The 23,305-nt window shown below is 39.9% G+C and overlaps 1 protein-coding gene across 1 annotated transcript; it reads right to left on the bottom strand.

Moving 5' to 3' along the window:
* Positions 1-3,481: 3,481 nt before the first annotated feature.
* LOC128143451 (solute carrier organic anion transporter family member 1A2-like) lies at positions 3,482-22,501 on the bottom strand. Its single transcript, XM_052790673.1, is given in 16 exon segments — positions 3,482-4,478; positions 5,366-5,424; positions 5,426-5,484; positions 6,049-6,113; positions 6,668-6,852; positions 9,071-9,236; positions 10,006-10,201; positions 11,909-12,073; positions 14,233-14,466; positions 14,950-15,048; positions 15,356-15,502; positions 16,567-16,673; positions 17,572-17,704; positions 19,646-19,787; positions 20,922-21,020; positions 22,055-22,501. Coding segments are annotated over 15 exon segments (2,013 nt in total). The 5' UTR covers positions 20,982-21,020; positions 22,055-22,501; the 3' UTR covers positions 3,482-4,282.
* Positions 22,502-23,305: the final 804 nt, after the last annotated feature.

The raw sequence follows: 23,305 nt of genomic DNA, 5'->3' as shown, positions 1-23,305 counted from the left end.
TAAGGATCAAAATTCAACTCATGGGCACCCTTTACTGAGCTGAAACTTCAGTGACAAAGAAACATGGTTGATTGTACTGTGAAAGCCATCTGCTTGGCTCTCAGGCACTCAGAAAATAAACCTACCACACATTTTTATTAATTTGATACTGGACTTAATCAACTCAGATATTCATATGCTACTGCTTTATAAAAAACTTTACACCTACTGTTACTTCTATTGGCATTATTCCCATTTGTGGCTTGCACTACCCCCAGTGCTGATGCTTGAAGTCTCAGTGCTTGAAACATCAGACCAGGATCAGCCCAAACTTTCAAGCACAATAAATATCATCTGAGTTCCTACTATAACCCACAGCAACTAGCCTCTGTTCAAATGAGTGTCACAACAGTGTCAGTTTGGGGCTCAGTCTTGAAATGTCTGACGCCACCTACTAAAACAATAAACATGAATAAGGCCACTCATTTTTAAGCTAAGCACATGCTTAAATGCTTCGCTGAATCAATGTCAGCATGCTTAAAACTTGGAAGGATCAAGTCTAAAGTTTGGCTTTACATTTGAAGGAATAGCTCCAAGAGTATTTTTCTAACCTCCCAACCTAATCCTAGGAATGTCTGTTGTACCAGACATGGCATATTATAAAGGTTTTATGACGATGACTTTGGAGTGACCCGTACTCTCTGTTTCCTGGTTTTGCTCTGGGGAAGTAACGTTCCCACCATAGGCTTATGCCAAGAAGCATCTCTACTGTGCCATCACCCAGCCAGCTCTCCAGCCAGCACCTTCTAAGTTGATAAACAGTCTGAGTAGCAGGCTAATGACTTCAAAGCAGCTGGTAAAGGTGACCTGTTTCACTGCTACATTCTCTAGCAGATGAACTGGAACAATTAAAAAGAATGTTAATGTATCTACTAAAATGCTGAATTTAAAACTTGGAAACTTTCCTATCTGCTTCCTTCCATTTCAAAACCCAGTGAGTTAGCTAGGCCTGACTCTCTGGCAGTGGTCCATTTAAATGGCACAGATTTGCCTACCTAACAAAGCCCTTTTGTTTCCTGCAGCTGTGAAACTTCGGTACACTGTAACTTTCCAGGTTTCCCAGGTTACCTTGGCACCAAACTGTGACTAAATGCCTGCAAAAGATTTTTAACTCTAGCTTTGGAGGAATATAATATCCACAAGGAAGAAGGATGGCTTTTAGTAACTGCCCCATGGTAGCAAGAACAATGCTGAAAATCAGCTGTGTTTCAAATGTCCACAAAGCTTCTGGAAGACCTGTGGCTTAATAGAAAACTGCACTATGTTCTGCTCTCTCTGTTACAGGATGTATCACATTTGTCTTTTCTTCTGTTCCCCTTCCTCACGTTATACCTGTTCAGCTCTATCATCTGATGCAAAGGGAGGAAGGGTCTGTGACTTATCTTTTCAAAAGAATTAATTGTAAGGACCTCCTGTATTTGAAGAAACTTTAAATTCTGGAGCTGATTTCTTGCTCTGTGGAAAGAAATGGATCTTTTGTCATTGATGATCTCTGTGCCTGGCAAGGTCATGGAGCAGATCCTCCTGGTAACTATGCTAGGGCACATGGAAAATAAGGAGGTGATTGGTGACAGCCAACATGGCTTCACTAAGGGCAAATCATGCCGGACAAATTTCGTGGCCTTCTACGACAGCGTTACAGCATTGGTGGATAAGAGAAGAGCAAATGGGAGTGACCTACCTGGACTTATGCAAAGCATCCCACACAACATCCTTGTTTCTAAATTGGAGAGACGTGGATTTGATGGATGGACCACTCAGTGGATAAGGAATTGGCTGGATGGCCACACTCAAAGAGTTGCAGTCAACAGCTCGATGTCCAAGTGGAGAGCAGTGGCGAGACGTGTTCCTCAGGGGTCGGTTTTGGCACCAGCCCTGTTTAACATCTTTCTTGGCAACATGGACAGTGGGATTGAGTTGCACCCTCAGCAAGTTTGCCGACAACACCAAGCTGTGTGGTGCAGTCAACACGCTGGAAGAAAGGGATGCCATCCAGAGGGACTTTGACAGGCTTGAGAGGTGGGCCCATGCAAAACTCATGAAGTTCAACAAGGCCAAATGCAAGGTCCTGCACATGGGTCAGGGAATCCCAAGCATAAATACAGGCTGGGGGATGAATGGATTGAGAGCAGCCCTGTGGAGAAGGACTTGGGGGTATCAGTGGATGAAAAACTGAATGTGAGCCAGCAATGTGTGCTCACAGTCCAGAAAACCAATCGCATTCCGGGCTGCATCAAAAGAAGTGTAGCTAGCAGGTCGAGGGAGGTGATTCTCCCCCTCTGCTCTCGTGAGACCCCACCTGGAGTACTGCATCCAGCTCTAGGGCCCCCAGCGTAGGACAGACAGACATGGACCTGCTCGAGGGGGTCCAGAGGAGGGCCACAAAGATCATCAGAGGACTTAAACACCTCCACTATGAGGACAGGCTGAGAGACTTGAAGTTGTTTAGCCTGGAGAAGAGAAGGCTCCAGGGAGACCTTATAGTAGTCTTCCAGTACTTAAAGGGGGCTTACAGGAAAGATGGAGAGGGACTCTTTAATAGGGAGTGTAGTGATAGGATGAGGGGTAACGGTTTTAAACTGAAAGAGGGTAGATTTAGATTAGATATTAGGAAGAAATTCTTTACTGTGAGGGTGGTGAGACAGTGGAACAGGTTGCCCAGAGAGGTTGTGGATGCCCCCTCACTGGAAGTGTTCAAGGCCAGGTTGGATGGGGCTTTGAGCAACCTGATTTAGTAGAAGGTGTCCCTGCCCATGGCAGGGGGGTTGGAACTACATGATCTTTAAGGTCCCTTCCAACCCAAACCATTCTATGATTCTATGATTCCACAAGGGTAGGAAGCAATTCCAAGCACATACACATATGGTGTTAATAAGACACCCTAAAGTAAAACAGAATATAATTTAACTAACTTAACTACTTTGGGGAAATATCCTTCCCATTTTTCGGTGGTTGTAGAAGGTCCCAAGCGGATAAAATGGGAGTAAGTCTGTGTCCTATAGATTAAATGGGTAGGAAACACTTGCAAGGGCTGGAGCATTGGCCTATGGTAAAGTTCCAGAAGCTCCCTCAATGCCTTATGCAGTAAGGAATAATAATCAGGAGGGGGGTTTTTTATTTCCAACAGCTGTAATAATAGGACTTGAGAAGTTATTGCATGGTCACCTGCTGACAGACCTAAGGGTCCTCTGCACTGCAGCCAAATATGAGGCAGGTGCAATCTAGAAGCTAAACATGGATGCACTATACTCAACCAAAGATACACCTCGTGTGACATATACCCTATCAGCAGGTTTTTCTGCATGGGTTTTTTCCCTGAGACATTCAGGGTCTTTTCCTGAGATAGTTAAGACATCCCAGGGCAACAGTTCACTGTCAGTGAACTCCAAATGGATTCTACATTCATTGTAGCATCACATCTGCAAGAAATAAAAATGGGACAAAGACCAGGAAGAGCACATGGGTGACTACAGTTAGGTACCATTCAAAGAATAATTTAACAAGACATGAGAAGGCATAGGATTTAGCAGAGAGTAATATGATGGCCAAAATACTCACAAGTATCATCCTATCATGCTTAATGTGTGAGTTATTCCCCTCTAGAGTGAATGCAGCTGAAGTAACAAATCCTGAGAACTTTTCCCTGTCCATGCTCTATGCAAACCTTAAAATATCACCATAACACTGCATTTTTTAAAAATTTAATTTTTTCTTTTTTTATTTGTTAGTATTACCACAGCACCCAGATCATGTCATAAACCAGATTCCCAATATCTTGACCACCTACACTATGCAGAACAACAAACAGTCCCTGCCTGAAAGGACTAACAGCATAATTAAATAAATTTATTGAAAAATCAGGCCCAAAGAAGCTGCAAATCCTGTCTATAGTCAATGAGAGAGGCTGTGGCAGAAGCTGTTGGAGAATTCCAGCATGAAATCTGGCATCACAGGAGTCAGTTGCAAAACTCTCACTATCTGCAGTAAAACCAGGACTGAAAACATAGGTTTCTGCTTTATAGCCCTTTGCTCAGACAACTCAAACCTGGCATTTCATAAGTTTTCTCATCTCTACTCCTTGTTTTTTTGCACCAAACACATTTGTCCTGTAACTTCTGTTTATGAACTGATACTTTTATAATATAATTAGGATACAACTATATGTAATTCTATCAATCTCTGTCCAAGTGTTCACTAGTTAAAGTATGAAATGTTTCACAAGGATATATCTAAAATTTACACTTCAAGGTTTTTTCACTATATGTCCTGCTTTGAAATACTGTTTCAATGCTTCTTGTTCTTTATCCTGCATTTTTACTGGTGCATTTAATAAGATTTGGCTTTCAGATTTAAGTTTCTTCTTTAAAATAAGGAGGATCAGTGCACTTGGGATATAGGACACTCCACGTAATATTGCTGGCAGGCCAAGATAGAGCCACCTGAAATAAAGGATGAATTTCATTAAATATATGCATTCATGAAAAAATAACAGAACTATTCAGCATACATTGTTTTGCAACAATTGCCCAGCCACTCTAAAGCTTGTGCCCTGATACTTCTGGATCTCACAGAAGGTGAATCAATATGAGAACAGAATACGTCAGTGTCAGTGAAATGACTATTTACATCACCCAACTTCAGGCAACTAATTTAGCCAGCAACATTAGCCACCCAATACCCTTATGGCTTTCTCCACAGGGAAAACAGAGCGCCCTGAAAAGGGCAGCTCAGACCACCTGAGTAAAACTTCTGGGTATTCATGAGCTAGCATTCTTCTTCCAAATCAACCTTAACACAATATTAAAAGGAATCAGTCTGAGGCCACTAGTTCAACAAGGCTTTTCTTCAAAATTCCCACAGTGCTCCTTGAAGGACTACAGAAGCATAAAGCGTAGTATCCTGGGCCAATTTCCAGTTTGGGTAACCAAATCCTCTTTATAAATTTCTCCTCTACTTTGATTCAGGTGCTATTTCAACCATTTTCTGTTCAAAGATATTGCATAGACAGCCATTAAACATTTTTCTCACAAGGGCTTACTGCTTTTAATTTTTTTATCAGAATTCAGTGTTTTAAGGTCTGTTGTCAGGAAAGGCCATTAGTGAATGTAATTATGGCACCAGAACATTTCTGTTCAAAGGGTGTTCCAACATCTGTGGCAAAGGTTGCACTTGACAAATAAAGCCAATGCCAAAGAAAAGTGTTGTGTCAAATCTCTAATACAGGAGCAGTTTGTCTACTAGGAAAAGAAAAAGAGTGTAAAATTATATCTCTATGCTTGTAATGATACAGTAAGAAGGATAAATTAAAATAAAGTAGAAAATATACCTGTATGTGACAATGTCGTACATCCTACATGCTCCTTCTCCACCACAAGTCATAGTACCCCCACTTCAAGCAAGTGGTATCTATCAAAGCTCCAAAATAAATGGGAGATGGAATTCCAGCTAAAAAGAATATTAGCAACATTTTTGTGAATACCATATTTCTTCTGATTAGCAGATACACTACAGAACCTGTGTTGTTTCTCACCTACTCCATCTGTCCTGTCCTCTTGCAGCATGAACCATGCTCTCTGTATTTCTTATGGTCTCTCTTCTTCCTTATCCACCTACCCTCAACCAAAGATTTTCTTTCCTGTTGCCTGTTTAACAATATATACATGCTACAATATGGACTGTGATTCCTATTCAAAACTCAACATTTTCTCTCATCAGTGAGAGTGAATGTTGTGTTCGACAAACATGCAACAAGAGCGAAGGAATGTAAAATGGCTTTCAGATAAGCAGCAGCTGTAGTCAGCCTATTACCCAGTATAAATAAATGCAAACTGAAAGCTGTTCTAATTTGCCATGCTGCCTCGATCTGTAAAAAAAACCCCAAATTCTTCCTGCTCAAAGGCACTCCATAGGGGTAGACTCCTGTGCCATGCCCATAGCCCTGATGTGATCTTTATCTAACTCTAGATCAGACCTAACTGTGCTTCTGAATTGTGTTAGAGCTTTTCTTACCAAATACTCTTGAAGCTAGTCCATGGATACTCACTCCAAATGACTTTTCTTCAGGCTTTAGAGACCTGTATGATAATCACATTGTACACCAATCAGTAGAGGTGACATTAATAAGAAATGTTTACCTCTGGTTTTTTTAATCAAACTCTTCATCACATTAGGCCAAAACCATTCTAATTAGAGCATTGGTTGAAAGAGTTTATTATCCTCATTAGGTGACATTCACTGAAGTTCCTTAACTAGGACTGCCAAATCACAAAAGGAAAAGCTGTCATCCACTCGGACTGAAGCCAGCGCAAAGTGCAAGATAGTTGTGCCTTAATCAACAGCATGTTGATGTGATCAATAAACACATGGGTAACACACACCTCTCAATATCTCAGTGCACTGACTCAGTGGTCCTACATTAATTCAGGATATAGCTGATAGCCAGAAGCAACAACAGGTTATATAGCTGACATGACACTAATGAAACCTTAACACAGCACAGTAATAACATAAAATCTTTCTATTGTTCCTCCCTCCATACACAAACTAACACACTTTTAATTCTTGGGGGTGTTTGACCTCAGAATAAAAAGTCCAGTAGGTTTCTTAAGACAAGGACATTTTACTGTACCTTATTAAGACCATGTACCCAGGCATGGCTGCTAAGGAAAAAATGAAGCTGCAGACTAATGACAATATTAAAAAATAATGAAGCATCTTATCACAGTTTTCTTCTCCATCACACTGGCCCAGAATTGCAGAGACATTTTGAGATGAAAATGCTGAGGCTGCAACACAGGTGCAGTTTTCAAATACCTGTCAAAAGAGTATTTTAATCACACAGACTTGTCAAAACTCACACACTGAGTGTGAAACTCAGACAGTTGGCACCTAGCTCACTCTCTCCTGCACTTGAGTATGTTACACATGTGCAGCACTGCACTGCAGCCTCTCTCGCACTCTGCCAGGCACAGGTCCAACCATCATCTGTATTTAGTACACGGGGTTAGAGAGCGGGAGGGAGCTCTGGTGTATTGGCTTTGTGTGGCAAAGTTTTGGTAGCCGGGGGGGTTACAGGGGTGGCTTCTGTAAGAAGCTGCTGGAAGGTTCCCCTGTGTCTGACAGAGCCCATACCAGACGGCTCTGAGATGGACCTGCCGCCGGCCAAGGCCGAGCCCATCAGCAATAGTGGTAACGCCTCTGTGATAACATTTTTAGGAAGGAAAAAAGGTTGGGACAGACAGAAACGGCAGCCGGAGAGAGGAGTGAGAACATGTAAGAGAAACAACCCTGCAGACACCAAGGTCAGTGAAGAAGGAGGGGGAGGAGATGCTCCAGGCGCCAGAGCAGAGATTCCCCTGCAGCCTGTGGTGAAGACCATGGTGAGGCAGGCTGTCCCCCTGCAGCCCAGGGAGGTCCACGGTGGAGCAGATATCCACCTGCAGCCCGTGGAGGACCCCACGCTGGAGCAGGTGTGTGCCTGAAGGAGGCTGTGACCCCGTGGGAAGCCCGTGCTGGAGCAGGCTCCTGACAGGACCTGCGGATCTGTGGAGAGGAGCCCACAGAGCAGTTTTTCTGGCAGGACTTGTGACCCCGTGGGGGACCCACGCTGGAGCAGTGTGCTCCTGAAGGACTGCACGCCGTGGAAGGGACCCACGCTGGAGCAGTTTGTGAAGAACTGCAGCCCGTGGGAAGGACCCACTTTGGAGAAGTTTGTGGAGGACTGTCTCCCGTGGGAGGGACCCATGCTGGAGCAGGGGAAGAGTGTGATGAGTCCTGCCCCTGAGGAGGATGAAGTGGCAGAAAATAACGTGTGATGAACTGACCGTAAACCCCATTCCCTGTCCCCCTGTGCCACTGGAGGGGGGGTGGTAGAGAATCCAGGAGTGAAGTTGTGCCCAGGAAGAAGGGAGGGGTGGAGGGAAGGTGTTTGGAGATTTGGGTTTATTTCTCATTACCCTACTCTGGTTGATTTGTAATAAATTGAGTTAATTTTCCCCAAGCTGAGTCTGTTTTGCCCGTGATGGTAATTGGTGAGTGATCTCTCCTGTCCTTATCTCGACCCACAAGCTCTTTGTTAGATTTTCTCTCCCCTGTCCAGCTGAGGAGGGGGAGTGATAGAACAGCTTTGGTGGGCACCTGGCATCCAGCCAGGGTCAACCCACCACATATGGTCCTCTTATGCAGCTGGGACTATGCTTCCTCAGAGAATCCACAATCAAGAGAGCCCTCATACTTCCCAGCACAGCCTGGCTATGTGGTCCTTCCAGTGCCAATAGATCTGACCCTCTTTTTCATGACCTAGCAAGTGGTCTTTCATATGCCAGAAGAAACCAGAGATGTTTGACTGAGGCTGGGTTACAATATTCTCACTCAAACACTTGCTTCTACTGAAATCATTGAGACTATTGCCAGAATAAGGATTCTCAAATGCCAGCCAAGGTGAGCAAGGGCATCAGTGTCTGGCCCTTGCTATCATCTAATACTTCTTTAAAATATTTGTGAAGTACAAAGGCTTTCTAAAACCAGTATGATTTGGGGGTTTATTGAACTCATTATTTTTGATTGTTTTCAATCTAATTAGAATTTACTATTTTTAATGGAAAATATATTATTAATTAAGATAATAAAAGTTCTATAATACCTGGTTACTTTTTTAAATCTACAGAGTAAAAGAGATTATTTAAAGTCCATGCCATAGAACTTCATTTTGGCTGAAATGTTCTTGGGCACTCAGGTTTCCAACTGGCAATACCTTAAGAATAATTTCTCACTCCATTTTAAGCATTTAAGATTCCTTCAATTATTAGAAGAAATGGAGGCTTCTTCATTATATTCTTTAATTTAAACTTAAACTAATTTTCATATTCAGTTTGGAATTTCTATTGCCACTCAATGAATTTGTCCAACTCTGTTTATCACCTTATATATCCAACTAAATTTACATGTATGGATATTTCCCACCCTATATTGATATGGATATTTCTCACCTACTATATTTCATAGTTACAGCACAATAAAATGTAAGCTTTACCACACTTTTTCCAGTTCCTCTTGAGGCTTTACACCCAGCAAGACAAGGTGACACATAAGTGATTCCATCGTTCCCACAAACAGGGTCCCATATTTTAAGTGGGCAGTCACAATCCCTGTTGCAGCCAGCAAGTAGAGTATTTTCTGCATATGAAACTTGCTCTATTCTGAAATACATTTAGAAGATGAATAAATATTTCAGTAATGAAATACCTACAGTAAACCTTTGCAATGCTTAGGATTCTATTCTAGCTCAAGTGTTGATCCAGGGCACAATCCTACATGCTCCTATCCTGGAGTCATGCCTTTCTATCTTTCTATAGGATGATTTGTTATGTTATATTATATTAATATTATTGATTCATAGGTAAGTATGCATACCCTACAGCATCTTTCTCATCTATGGCATGTACGTTTTTGATTGTCTACAAGCGTTACATATATACCTACATGTGCATTTTACAGACACACAACCCTTCCCAATGATTAATGGCAGGCTTCAAATCAAGAAACTGCAGATAAAATATCCTCTAATAACTCAATAGCAATCAAAGTCCACTAAACCAGCGTAAGATAAAGAAAGGATTTTGTCCCTCTGTAATTCTGAAATTGCACTCATGTACGCCTAATTTGATCAACAACTTTTTATTTCTACCTGCAGTTACATGATTTGAATGTATAATTATATTAGTAAAAGAATTAATATGGACATGCAATTGCATGAGTCTTGATGTGGATGTCTTTTTTAATCCACTTTATTGTTTAAAACAGGAATAACAGAAGATAGACCTACTGTCTCATGCAAGTAAAAAGCTTTGAGAGTTTAGATTATGAAAAAAAAAGTTGCAAAGCTATGGAGTCCCTGGCTAATTTTTTACAAGAAAAATCATTCCAGTGTCTTAAGACTTAAGTCCTCTTGTGTCTTAAAGAACATACCCTTCATAGGAAACTGTTAGGCCAGCAATTGGTGAAGTATCACAGACAGTCCAATAGGCAGCAAAGTAGAGAAGGTATTCCAGTAAAGATACCCAAAATGCTATGTTCGCAGCCTGATAGATATTTATCTTGAATTTCTTCATGAATAAGCCTCCAAAAAAATACCCAATGCATATAACTGGTAAGTTGTAAACACCTATTTAAACAAGTGAAACTTCCATGTTAAAATAAAGGAGACCATCAAAGCTACTCATAAGGGAAGGCTGTGTTTGGCAAAGGTTCATATAGTGCCTGTGACTGAATAATTTATCAATAGTCAGAAATGGGTTTCTACTAGTTCCCTTGCACACCCAAAACATCTGCCAAAGTCAACAGCAGTTGGGAACTGCTTGAAGAGCGAGCTAGAGGGTAGGACTGAAATGATTCATTGGAAAATTGCAATCTAGAGCTGCAATCTAGTTCTAACACACACAAACATACCAAAAAAAAAAAAAAAAAAAAAAAAAAAGCAGGGTTTCAATACAGCCTCCCTATCTGAGAGAGAAACTCAACAGGAAGATAAGCCAGTGGAGCATATCTTGGTGCACACTGAGCATCACAGAAAGGAGGAACAGACTTTCAGTTTTGATATGGGATTACTGAACATGCTTTCACACTTCTTTGTTGTTTGATATTTTAATGAAGCAAAGACTGACTGAAAGACATTTAGGAAGTAGTTTTACACAAGCATCATACGGCTTGGTTGGCTTTGCTCAAGGCAACGTTGGTTCTCTAACAATACTTGAGTGTAGGTGGGCGTGGAGAATGTGAGGAAAAGGGAAGGCTATTAAACCTGAATTTGGATCCTCTCAACATACTCTATATTTCAATACAGAAAACAATCTGTCTGAAAAACAACCTAGCAGTGCAATGTCAGCGCAACCCAGATAAGATGTATGATAGTTACATGCCTTTGGATGCACAGCTTCAAAACACTGGTAAACAGAGGGCAATAGTAATACTTATAAGGTCTGGGACATTCTGTGTGGCAGGTTTTAAAGAAAATTGTGCAGATACTGTGAAAGATGAGCACTGAGTTAAGGAACAGAAGTATAGCTAGATGTATTTTAAGATGATTCTTCTATAATGAGTAAATAAATTCTAGTCTAATTAAGTCACTGCAGTTAAACAAGGGAACACTGAAAATTTAAGACATGTAGAAGCATAGAAAGGCTCCTACAGTTTCAGGATATTTTCTTTGTGCTACAACTACTTGCCATTACCACTTCACAATACATGAACACCTTGTCCTCACTCATAAAAAAAGCTTACAAATGAGAGACAAAAAAAGACAGCTATTTGGTCAGTGCTTTCCTTCCATGGAGTTCTGCATATGAAAGAGGATCTGAGGCTTTCAGAAGGCCCAAGACCAAGATCCGAGGAGTGGAGATGATGGAAAGTGTTGAAGATCACTGGCAATTTTAGCTGTGCGTAGGTTCAACGCATCTACATCTTAAGATTGCTAGTGATGTCGTTTTCATGAACATTAGATCTACCCTCTGCTTTGTAGTATACTTTTTAATCAAGATAATATAAACATTGGGGCCATGCTCTCTTGATGTAAATTAACCTTTTTGAGATCAGTGGTGCAAGTTTCATATCAGCTGAACTTTCTAGGCCAATTCAAAAGATGAGAAGTAGATTATAAAATTCTGCACAGAAAATTAGGAGATGCTTAGCAGAAAATGCATGATTATTTAGAAATGCTTTGTAGTGTGGAATCTCTCATTTGTAGAAGCATTTGATCTTAGTATGTATATGTATACATGTACACATGAACACATATATATATGTATAAATATAGAGAATTTGCATAGGGACATCACTACTTGGTAGAACAGAACAAAGCAAAATGCAGACATACCAATTAAAAAGATGGCATCTGATGCAGATTTTCCAAACTGTTGTTCTAGATATTTGGGCATGAAGGATATCATGCCATTGAAGGCACTGAACTGTAAGACAGTTATGCATATAAATAACATATAAACTGGGTTTCGAAACAGATCCTTGAGGAAGGGGATGAAATCTGGAATAAAACAATGTAACAAGTTAGTGTGATGCTTTATGAAATTAATCACCCCTTGCTCAGTGTGGCTGAGGCGGGAAGAGGGGAACAGAAATGACTCTTAACTGGATCAGGCTAATTCTTGTGCTTTGCCAGACACCGTAGGCCAAAGATTACTTGCTCAGCCCAGGCTAGCCTAGTTGTCTCCTCTACACAATGATAACCTCACACACACACATGCACACCAATACATGCTGCTGCTTATACAAAAATCACAGTAATAACCTTATCGTAAAAGTTTCCTGAAACTTCTTAGCTGTACAGTGACTGAACTTCACACCTACAGATTTGCAGCAGCAGCTACTCCCCCACCATTCCTACTCCTTTTTCTGTCATCCCATGCCCTCAGAGCATTCACCAAAACCCCTTTTCTGCACCTGGCATGCAAAGGAAGTACAAGGGGGAAGGGGTGCAAATGCAGTAGATAGCTGCAACAACCTGCCCCCAGAGACCTGATCACTGATTTTGGTTATTGCTACTGTCAGTGATGGTGCAGAAGAGGCCTGAAGAGGGACCTGACTGCAGTTATTCCATACTCTCAAAGTCTGGATCCACCAGTCTTCAGCTTAGTAAGCATCTGAGAAACTAATTTACAGAGGTCTTTTCTCTGTGTAATGCCTATTAAGTCAGGATCTGAACCATAAAAAAACCCACAATTCCTCTTTGTCCAACGTTCTCTATTAATTAATGTGCTGAGCTGTTGTCAAGAAACTCTGCAGAAAAACACAAGCATCTGTAAAACAATGACCATGCTTTGTTGAAAGTGGGCACCACTCAGGACAGATATATATCTTTCAGAGGTAGGCAAGTATCTTACTAGAAGAGGATCTGTATGCAAGTCTCGCAAAAATAAGTCAAATATCCAAAACGCTATAAATAGCCTGTATTATTTATATACACCATGCAGTTTACAATCAGAGCTTTCTGAGGAAGAGATTAATTTTAACTATAAATACTTCAATTTTCAACTTGAAATCCTTGGTGATTAAAAAGCTGTCTGAACACATCCTGGGCAACCGGCTGTAAGTTGCCCTGCTTGAGCAGGGAGTTGGACCAGGTGACCTCCAGAGGTCCCTTCCAACCTCAACCATTCTGTGAAATGAAAAGATTCTTAATTCAGGTTATTCGGGGACAGTGGACATTCACACCAATGCAGGGAGGGAATGATGATGAAAACACAAGCTCTGAAGGGACTCTGGAGTACTAGGACCCACAGTCTGAGCTAGGAACCTTTCCTCACCAGAGCAGTACTTTATTCATGGATTCATTTAAGGCTACATGACAGCGGTGAAAGGTGTTGTGTTTATCAAAACGAAGTTGCAAAATCAGGCAAGATCTGAGTACTCACTCTGAGTATGGTGAATTTGCAGGACTCAGCTTGAAACACCATGGAGAGATAGCTGCACTTGGCACTTACTTTCTGAAAATGAAGATCCTGTCAAGGGGCCCTGAGCTGGGTTTGCAGAATCATGAGACTACTCTGAAGATTGTAGCCTTTGACATATTTTATTCACTTACATTTCCAACTAGCACAAAAAATGGAAGGAAAAAACCAGCTTCCTACAGATATATAGATCTGAAAGACCACAGATGTGAAAGTTGCCAATGGTAACATGAATAAACGTAAGTCAAATAGATCCTTGTTCAACAGCCATTAAAAGTTTATGAGACACTTAAGCACCTGTCAATTCCCTTTTATGGCTTTAAGTTGGACTCAAGAAATGCACAAGACTTGTGCTGGTTTTCTGCTTTTCTGCACAGTACATGTGGGGTACAAGCAACTAATATGTGCAACTTGTCCACAGCTCACCAAGTTGTAATATTCTTAACCAGATTTCAGTGCATTAATCCTCTACCAGGAAGAAAAGATCCAGATCTACATACACCTGAAATATAGGAAGGGGAAAGGAGTGAATTCAGGTCCTGGATCTATGAAATTAGCTTTCTTCCTCTGCAAGGAGCCATTCTAAATCCCTGTGCAAATCCTTTGTACTACAGAGAGATGAAAAACAGAGTATGCATTTCATATCTTGGACCCACCTTTACTTACAAAAATACACAGACATAGTTCACATCTTAAGGACTAAATTAAGAAGGAAATAAAATATAATATAACTTGCCTTTAGCAATTTCATACATGGTCTGTTTGGCTTCATTTTTATCATTTTCTTGCAACGGTGCTACACTTTTTTTACTCATCTCCTCAGGTTCATTGATTTCTCCTTCCTTCACCAGTGACTTGGGCAAAAACCAAAAAGGTATTCCCGCAAGAAGATTCAGTGATGCACAAATCAAAATGCCCAGCCACCATGCTCCAACCCAGCGGGCATCAGTAACTGTTATACTTATGTCCTCTATAAAAAAACCAAACAAATGAACAAACAAAACACCCCCCCCCATCTTATATTAGTTTAGAAACATCCTTTGCTGTCATTGTGTGTTTTCCTAGTCATCTCTGACGTGATATATTAAAAGCATTTTAAAGATTCTTAAAATGAGGCTGATGAAAGAGAATAGTCTCCAGTCTTCTTTTCTAATGTTGCTGATTTTCTGGCAAATTTCAGTGTTTTGTATTAAATTAATTCTAGTCCTTTCCTATGTCAAGCCAGATGACACAATTTTTCATCAAATAATTTATATGCAGATTCATTTGTGTATGTGTGAATTCAGGACTTTTATTGAATATTACACACAAATTTTCCATTCTAAAAGAAACACCAGCAAACTCAGATAAAATTAAGACATCTCATATAAGCAAAGAAATATCTTTTAGTGCTGATAAATACACCATCATGCCTACCAATTTATAGGTAAGATTCTATATATTCATCCATTACCTGCATCTACTGATCCCAGATCAACAAACAGTTCTGCACAGAATGATGCCAACAAGAAACCAAGGAAGGGGCCTATTACAGTTGCTGTATGTAGACATCCTGAAGTATGAAAAGGAGAAAATATACTAAATTAGAACCCAGACATAATTATTTTCTTGGAATTGTTATCTATGGTTAGAACAGCTCTATTGAATAGACATTTGTGCCTAAAAATGGCCTCACATCAACAAGTTCATCTGTAGGTAAATTACAAGTTCTACAGTATTATTACTTTGATAAGGCAATAATGTCTGTCTTCTCTCTCCCTTGATTGGACTGAAGGGAGTCACAATAATCCTCTCTTTTGCTTTTGATAATGTGTGTGTTTGTCTGGGGGAGGGGAATTATCACAACAGGGTAGATTTACCCAGGTAGAAAGGTGAATTCTCTGCTTTGGCAAAATCCTCCAAATACGAAATGCCTAAAGGCATGATGGGAGTTTCACCCATTCCTCGTACTATGTTTCCAATCATCACAAATATCCACAGCAAGGACCCGGGCTCTTTTTCACACTCTGTGAACAAAATAAGAAGCCAGAATTAATGTTTTAATTCTAACTATTAATTGAATTCTAGAGACAAAGACAAAGAATTGACTAACAGCTTAAACTTTGGTGAGTAGTCTGTCCTGTAAAACTGGGAAATAAGTAGTTGAGATACTTGGAAGGCTCCAGAACTGGAAGAACCTGTTGCACTTGCTGGAGTAGCATTTAAATCTCTTCCCTCTCCATGCCATACATTGTCCAACCACCTGGCAGTCCAACCACTGCATAACCTCGGCCCTTCCCTTTACTCATTTCCCTCACCAAAAATGCCATTTTCGTGTCAGTGAAGAGAAGACAGAGTCTGAACATCAGTGATGAAGGGATGAAAAATCATGCCTGACTAATCTGATCACCTTCTACAACAAAGTAATACTTTCTGTCGACAAGGGAAGGACAGTGGGTGTTTTTTACCTGGACTTCAGCAAAGCATTTGCCACTGTTTCCCATAGCCTCCTCCTAGACAAACTGGCAAGATACAGACTGGATGGACAGTCTGTGAGATGGGTGGGAAATTGGCTCCAAGGCCACACTCAGAGGATGGTGATCAATGGCTTCTGCTCAGGCTGGCAGCTTGCTACAAGTGGGGTCCCCCAGGGGAAGTGGGATCTATGTTTTTGCTCTATTTCTCATGCTTTTATTTCTTGTGTGGTACAATGAAAAAGCATCTTGATGCCTTTTACCCATTGTCCAAATACATTTCCCACCTCCTCAAGGTATCATAGTATTTCAAGTCAAAAAGAAGAACATTTGTGAGAACAACCTGGTGTTATATTTCCCCAAAGTGAACTGGCAGGGATGTTAACCCAGCTGTTTGGATACTGTGAAAACTGCATGAAAAAAAGCTACAGCTCTGGAGTCACAGACTAAAGAAACAAGAAGTCTAGGAAACTTCCTGACCTCTAGTTTTTATGTCTGCAAAAAGTACTGATCAAAAGCAGGACCCTGAAATAATTGCTAATAAAAATAAAATCCTATTTACTTAAACACTGTAAAAACTGAGGAAAAAGTATTATTAGACATAGGAAGAGTCATACCTATCGATGGTTCCTCTGTAGGTAAAGAGAACAAGCTTTGATTAACAAGGCACAGAGGCATGACTGAAAAATTCTCCCGTTGTGAAATACTGCTTTCAATACGATACCTGTTTGAATCAAAGGAAAGCATGTATAGATTAAGAAGAAATACATCAGAACCACCTCACAAATCTGTACTTCAGTAATGAAGCTACCTATAAGAAGAGCGTGTATCTATAGGAAAAAGGAAACCCACGTCAAAAGTTAGCTGAACCTCAGGAACAAATCAGACTAGGAACTGTAGCAGGGAATCAACCCAGTGTTTTATCCAGACTGTTATCTAGCCTCTAACATAATCTTGTAACAGATGCTTCAGGAGGAGTTGATGAAACACCCTAATGAAATCCCTTGTACCATCTTCTCTCTCCTACTCTTCTTACATTCTAATCCAATTTACAACTCAAGCAGAGGGTGCTACCAAGGCTGTCAGAGCCATACCACATTGGACATAACAAGATTAGAGGATCTTCTTTTCTCAAAAGAAATCTCACTGATTAAAATATAGACAAGCCAAGCAAAAATAGCAAAAAACTGTTTAAAGAATCATTATAGTCTGTAAAGGCCTTGCCAACACAGTGATCAGGTATGAGCTGTCATCCAGGCTCCAGACCAAAGACATCTGTAAAAATCATTTTGTATTGCCCATCCAAGCAGATAAGAGCTAGTAGTGTAATGTGACAGTATCACAGGCCACTCTTTCTTCAGAGTCCACACAAGAGGTAGCACAAGGATGAAGGCAAGGGCAAGGGAAGGTACCTGGCACAGGGGTGACTCTCCTCAGGAAGTGATGACTGACTTCTGAAGCCATCTCAGAAGCAAAACAAAACAAGCTACTCCACAATTATCGCATCATACTCATGCTCAGCAGTGTCTCTCTCAATAAGCAATACTATTTCAGTGGAAGAAGTTATGGATTAAGGCAAGTAAGGATCACAGAAGCTGTTGTGAGCTAAGCAAAATACTCACCTTCCAAATAGGAAATGAGGAAATGATATCAAAAGACATCCAAATGACAGAATTGTGCAGCCCAAAGCAATTATTCTGGGTCTGTGAAGCTTTGCTCCAAAGTAACTCACAAATGCTATCAGCAGCAAGTTGCCTGCAAAAAGAACCTGGTTCATATTTACAGACCAAGACATACTTCTATCTTTTGAAGTGTAACACAGATTTGAGTATACCTTGTTACTTCAACATCTGTTAACTCTCTTGTCTTGTAAAAACTGTAACTAGACAGGGAACTGCCTAAATGATGCACTAATTCACTGCTATCTGTTATCTTTTTCTAGAAGAGTTACACCATACGGACAGAACATGAGAACAGAAGGCAGAATGGAAAAGAGAACATGGTGAGAGAGATTTTTGACTGCACCTATGTGGAGAAGAAATTTTTACTTTACACAGAGACCGGGCCCAGGAGCAGCAGAATAATAGCTGTTTTAGGAAGTTATTCTCCTAGGATACCCTATTTTGCAATGTGTGGGAAAATACAGAAGTATATATCCAAGTAGTTTTGTACTGAAAATAATAAACACAAGATGACATACAGAGAAAAAAAGGAATAATGAATTAATATTAATTTCAGTAATAGTTTGAGAGGAATAAAAAAATACAGATTTTTGTACCTAGTACCATTTAGAAATACAAATGTGCTAAAAATCTTCATTCCCTTCTCCACTTTCACTTCAGAATCAGTGATTTTCTCTACTCTTCATTTATTGCTATGCAACTAAGAAAAGAATCAAGCTTCGTGTTATGAATCAGGCCCCATAAAAATAGCAATTTAGTAATTGTACACCTACTAATTTTGTGATCTTTTTGTCAAAAGAACAAAACCATGTCTCTGAGTGATGAGCATCATACTCTGAAAGAAGATAACATCTTTTTTTATGCATGATTGCTAGACAGACTGTGTTGAACCAGTGGCCTGAATGACACTTAAAGATGTACACTTACATGGTCCTAATACATTACTTATGTCTGCTACATACACTGACTCTTAATCATTTCAAATATTACTATGATTATTCACAGTTATTTTACATCCTTGGAGATAAGAATGCCATAATTTGTTATAGAAAAGTGCATATGAGAGGATAATTTGTTTAAAATATTATGCCTTTTACATACTACTTCATTAATTTTAGCCATTTCATTTTTCTTAAAGTCTCCCCCTTATCAAAGGCAAGAATATATTCTGGGTATTCCTTCTCTATCATAACTTTGAGGGACCCCATCAGACTGCTTTGCAGGCAGCAGCTCAGTGTTGCCAACAGTTTCTTCTTGCACATGCAGGTATAGGAGACCAGGAAGGGGGGGAGAAGGAGCCTTGCCCTCTCTCTCCACCAGTGTATATCAGCCTGTGCAGACCATTTCCTCAGATAAGCCAGGGGTAACAAAGATCCACATTGTGACTTTAAGGGTATAAAAGACATCCCCTGAGGATCTCTATTGAGATGGGTTTGAAGCTATCAAGCCTTTTGTTTGGATTTTGTCAATGACAAGACATAAGCTTGTCACTGGGCAATAAAACTCACCAATAGGTAAGGTAAGGGTCACTATAAAAGTAGAACTGGAAACTTTCTTTGCAGTTGTACAGGTATGATATCTTGAAATACCATTGAGTTTGAGTAAGGGGACAACCCACTTCAACCAGCTTGGAGGTCACTGATTAAAAGAAATGTAAAATGCTAAATATGACCTTAAATTCTAACAAAGTTTATAAAATCTTTCTGTTTTCTTCAGAAAGATGCAATACAAAGCTCATAAACTAGTTCTATTTTATTAGTTGCTCTGTCATACCTTACAATAGTGCAGTAATTAGCTGAACTAGCTTTTAAACCTAAACTTCCTTATTTAAGTTGTCCTGTTAGTTTCCAAGACACTAAATGTGTAAGTACCAATGGAAATGGTAGGATAGAGTTGGTCACTATTGTCAACATACAGTAATTGACAGATTGCTATGGACATGAGAGTCGCTAATACATGCTCAGCCAACATATTATACTTTCAAAGAAAAAGAAATATTAAAATGAGCAATTACCAATTTCAAAGCTTCCATTAATGATCCCCACTAAAGAAGCTGGAATATTAAATTGTTTCTCTATCTGTGTGTACATGCTGTTCATGTAAGCACCAGACATCGTTTTACCAACAAATGCAAGTGATAATGCCAGCAGAAATACCTAGGAAGGAAAGAGGAGAATGCATAAAGGATTCAAAATTACATATTTAGGAATATTCCATGGTTATTTTCCTCACCAAAAATGTGCTTCCAGGTAAAACAGGTGAACAGTTCTGTTCCACTAATGCGTGTTTAAATCCCATCACCTATCCTTGCCTACAGAGTTATGGCTTCACTAAACCACCCCACCCACCCCCAAAAAAGAAAGATTTTTATTCTTCACCTGTTCCCATTGACCAAGCCTGTCTTCAGAAACCTTAAGCCCCATTTCCCTAGCCAAGTCAGGCGCAGCACAGCCTCTGCCACCGTGTGTCTGCTGCAAGATTGCCATCTGCAGGACTGAATAACGTCTGCAGCCAGACCAGGATGCCAAGACCATCGCACCCTTTGCTCATCTGAATGACAAATTACTTGCAGAACTAAGATGGTTTCCTTTGATCGAATTACTTGATTGAGTATCTGCTCCCCAACTCAGTAGAGGTCACGAGCCCAGAACAAGTCATTTCAAACAGAAGGAGTAAATAGTGTGTCCTTTTTACAAGAATCTAGTGGCAATTGACAGTAAAAACATAAATACGAATACAGGCAGTAGTATTCAAATTCTTTTAATGTTAGGGGTTTTAATAAACAGTATTTATGAAATGAAATCAATTGTATTTTTAAATACATCTGCTGCAAATGCTAAAAAGCATAAGTAAGGTATTTGGGCTTTGAATTACTATTAAAAACAAGCTATTTTACAACCTTTTATAGCACTTCTTGACAACTTGAATAGTCTAGGGTACATCAACAGCCAATTTTTACTGCCATGTCACAATCGGTAAGACTCATTTCACAGGTTTAAGAAGAAATAGTAAACGAGTCAGACTAGGGGGATTACACAAATTCAGAGGTAGAGCTTCAAAGGCGCAATCAACCATACCTCCAACACATCACAGAGTGTAAAGTTCAGGGACATAAAAAGCAACACATGATTGCTTACAAATTTGCTTGACCTCAGTTAAGGCATTAAGGATAAGGAAAGAAATGGAGCTTATCCGTTCATTTAGTCTAGACTGTAGCTTCTACTAAACCACTATAAGTGCAAGCAATTACAGTTGTGCATTCATACAAAATTGCTTAAATATTTCTGTACCTTCAGCTTGGAAATGCAGCAGAATTTGTCCCCTGCATGTGGCTTCTCAGCTTCTTTCATGTTGCCTTTTTTAATTGATCCCAATGTCTGTTTCTGAGTCTGTCCAATGATCCCATTACAGTGTTGAAAAAAAGGAAAGAAAAAGAAACATTTTTGTCCCATGTTTGCAAAAAATCAGATTCCTTCTAAGATATTTGATATTTGAGCATCTTCCTTAAATAATTGCAAACGGATTCCAACAAAACTGGATTCTAACAAAAGCTACAAGCCTATACGCTTTATTCTAATCAAGAAAATTTGACATGTGAATGTCAACAATGTAACAGCTAGCTATTTCTCATCAGATACTGAATGCTGTCAGCAGCATACAACCTGTAAGCAAAGAACAGAGAAAAGAGACGTTCTGAGGGCAAGCTAGTTTGTCTGTAATACAGCTTTACAATCCTCTTCACAAGCATGTGGTACTAACCACTGTGGGAGACAGGACTATGAAGACCTATACATTTGACTGATGTATACCTGTTTCCATGGTCTTTATTTACTATGCCTGTCCTTGCTAGCCATAAAAAACACATTTAGTTCTGTTCTGCATGTTCTGTTGAGCCCTCCCTTCTTCCACTGGCATCAATGTAAATTTGTTAATTTTAATAGAAACTGTATTGGAGACCAATCTCTTGGCATTAAAATTAGAAGGAGAAAAAAATAAAACCAAAACCACCAGACAACTTAAGTTCTAAATGGAAACAAACCAGACTCCATTCTGCTTCCCCTCCCAAGATCTGCAAAAACATCCCTCTCTATTTGTCTGCCTACTTTTAGTCATCTCCATCTCAACTTGATGGTTAGAGCTTCTGGTAGTGCTAAACCACCTGTTTTCTTACACATCTTACATATTTCCCAAAAATGTGTTCAAAGAAAGAGCAATATATTCCAGGGACTTGGAATATACTTACCTGTAAAAGCTCCTACACAGCTGAGGGTTAGCACAATGAGTTAAACAGGGAGAACACCAGTTTAAAGAAGATTTATCTCTAAGGACTACCACAAAGGTTTCATTAAATCAAGTTATTAAATACAGTTCCCTCTGCCTGATGGGGTAAGCTGAAGAAAACCAGGGCAAGTCAAAGCCTTACCTTATAGATGGGATGGATATAGGGTAATTTCCTCTTTTTCGTCTCAGATACACTTTCCGAGTGCAATCTTGCAGCACCTGCTCTTCTCTATGTTTTCCACTTCATGGAGCCACGGCTGGGAAGGAAGCTGTCCTTGACAAGCCCACCAATAGGACTGAATTGCCTTTCACGTTCTTCAACCCAACACCCTCTCAGTCAATCTCTTCAAACACTAATTTCTACAACAATGTTAATCCTCTCAAATGTGTTTCTTAACTAACTTGATTCCTAGCAAATTCATGGGCATTAACTCCTTCTACAGCTACCTCCTCATTTTCAGTCTCTAAAAGTGTCATGCATTATTATAGCATTCCTGGAAATACTTACTTTACAATGAGGTGTAGGTGGTCAGCAACTCAGACAATTAACTATGATATATAAGTAGTTTGTGTTTCCGCTTTGCTTAAGGACGCTTACACAAACTGTGTCCAATCACAGTACTACGCTGTGCTTATACAGCCCTTTGCAATTTGGCATAAAATTTTATATCCCAGGGAGTTGTTTATGTCTTATCTTAATACTGCTTTATTCAGACTGTAGCCCACCAGTGATGCCAAAAAGTGAGCAACAGAACAAAGATTGCAGTCTCCTATGTCTGTCCTCTTCTACTCCTAGGAGCTGACAATGGAATTCTGTCCCTTACTGTACCAACCCCTGCATTGCACTAACATACACAGGGAACATCATCTGGCGACTTATAGGTTTTCGCTTCTGGTGCTAAAAGAAACCAGCCAGCAACCTCTGCCCAAGTTTCTCTTGGGGCATCAGAAACATCACACTGCCCCTCATGCAATTACAGATGACAAAATGGCAATGTTTACCTTTACTTATTATTACGTTCCCTCAAAGCATAAATTATGGTAGAAAAAAATGCCTTGCAATCCATTTTTTACTGGGAAGATTATTAATTGAATAACAAAATAGACAGAATTATTATTTTCAGCTTTGTTCCTAAGGTTGCTTTCCCCAGCTTTAAAATATTTTTGTGGTCAGACTTGGTCAAATGGAACTGAAGCAAACACAGACTAACAGTCTAGATTATCAGAGAGATGTAGGTGCATAACTCAGCTCAGGTGCATTTACACCACACTTTAAATCCAGGTTAGAACTCAGACTACCATTTCTGTGCCTAAAGAGGAACCAATAGTGTTCCCACTCCCTTCTCCCATCTCCCTGCTCTCCATTGTACATTCCTGTTGCTTACCTTGCTTC

This window comes from Harpia harpyja, chromosome 6 (genome assembly GCF_026419915.1).
Source record: "Harpia harpyja isolate bHarHar1 chromosome 6, bHarHar1 primary haplotype, whole genome shotgun sequence".
Lineage (NCBI taxonomy): Eukaryota > Metazoa > Chordata > Aves > Accipitriformes > Accipitridae > Harpia > Harpia harpyja.
This window is presented reverse-complemented; position numbering and strand designations above follow the sequence as displayed.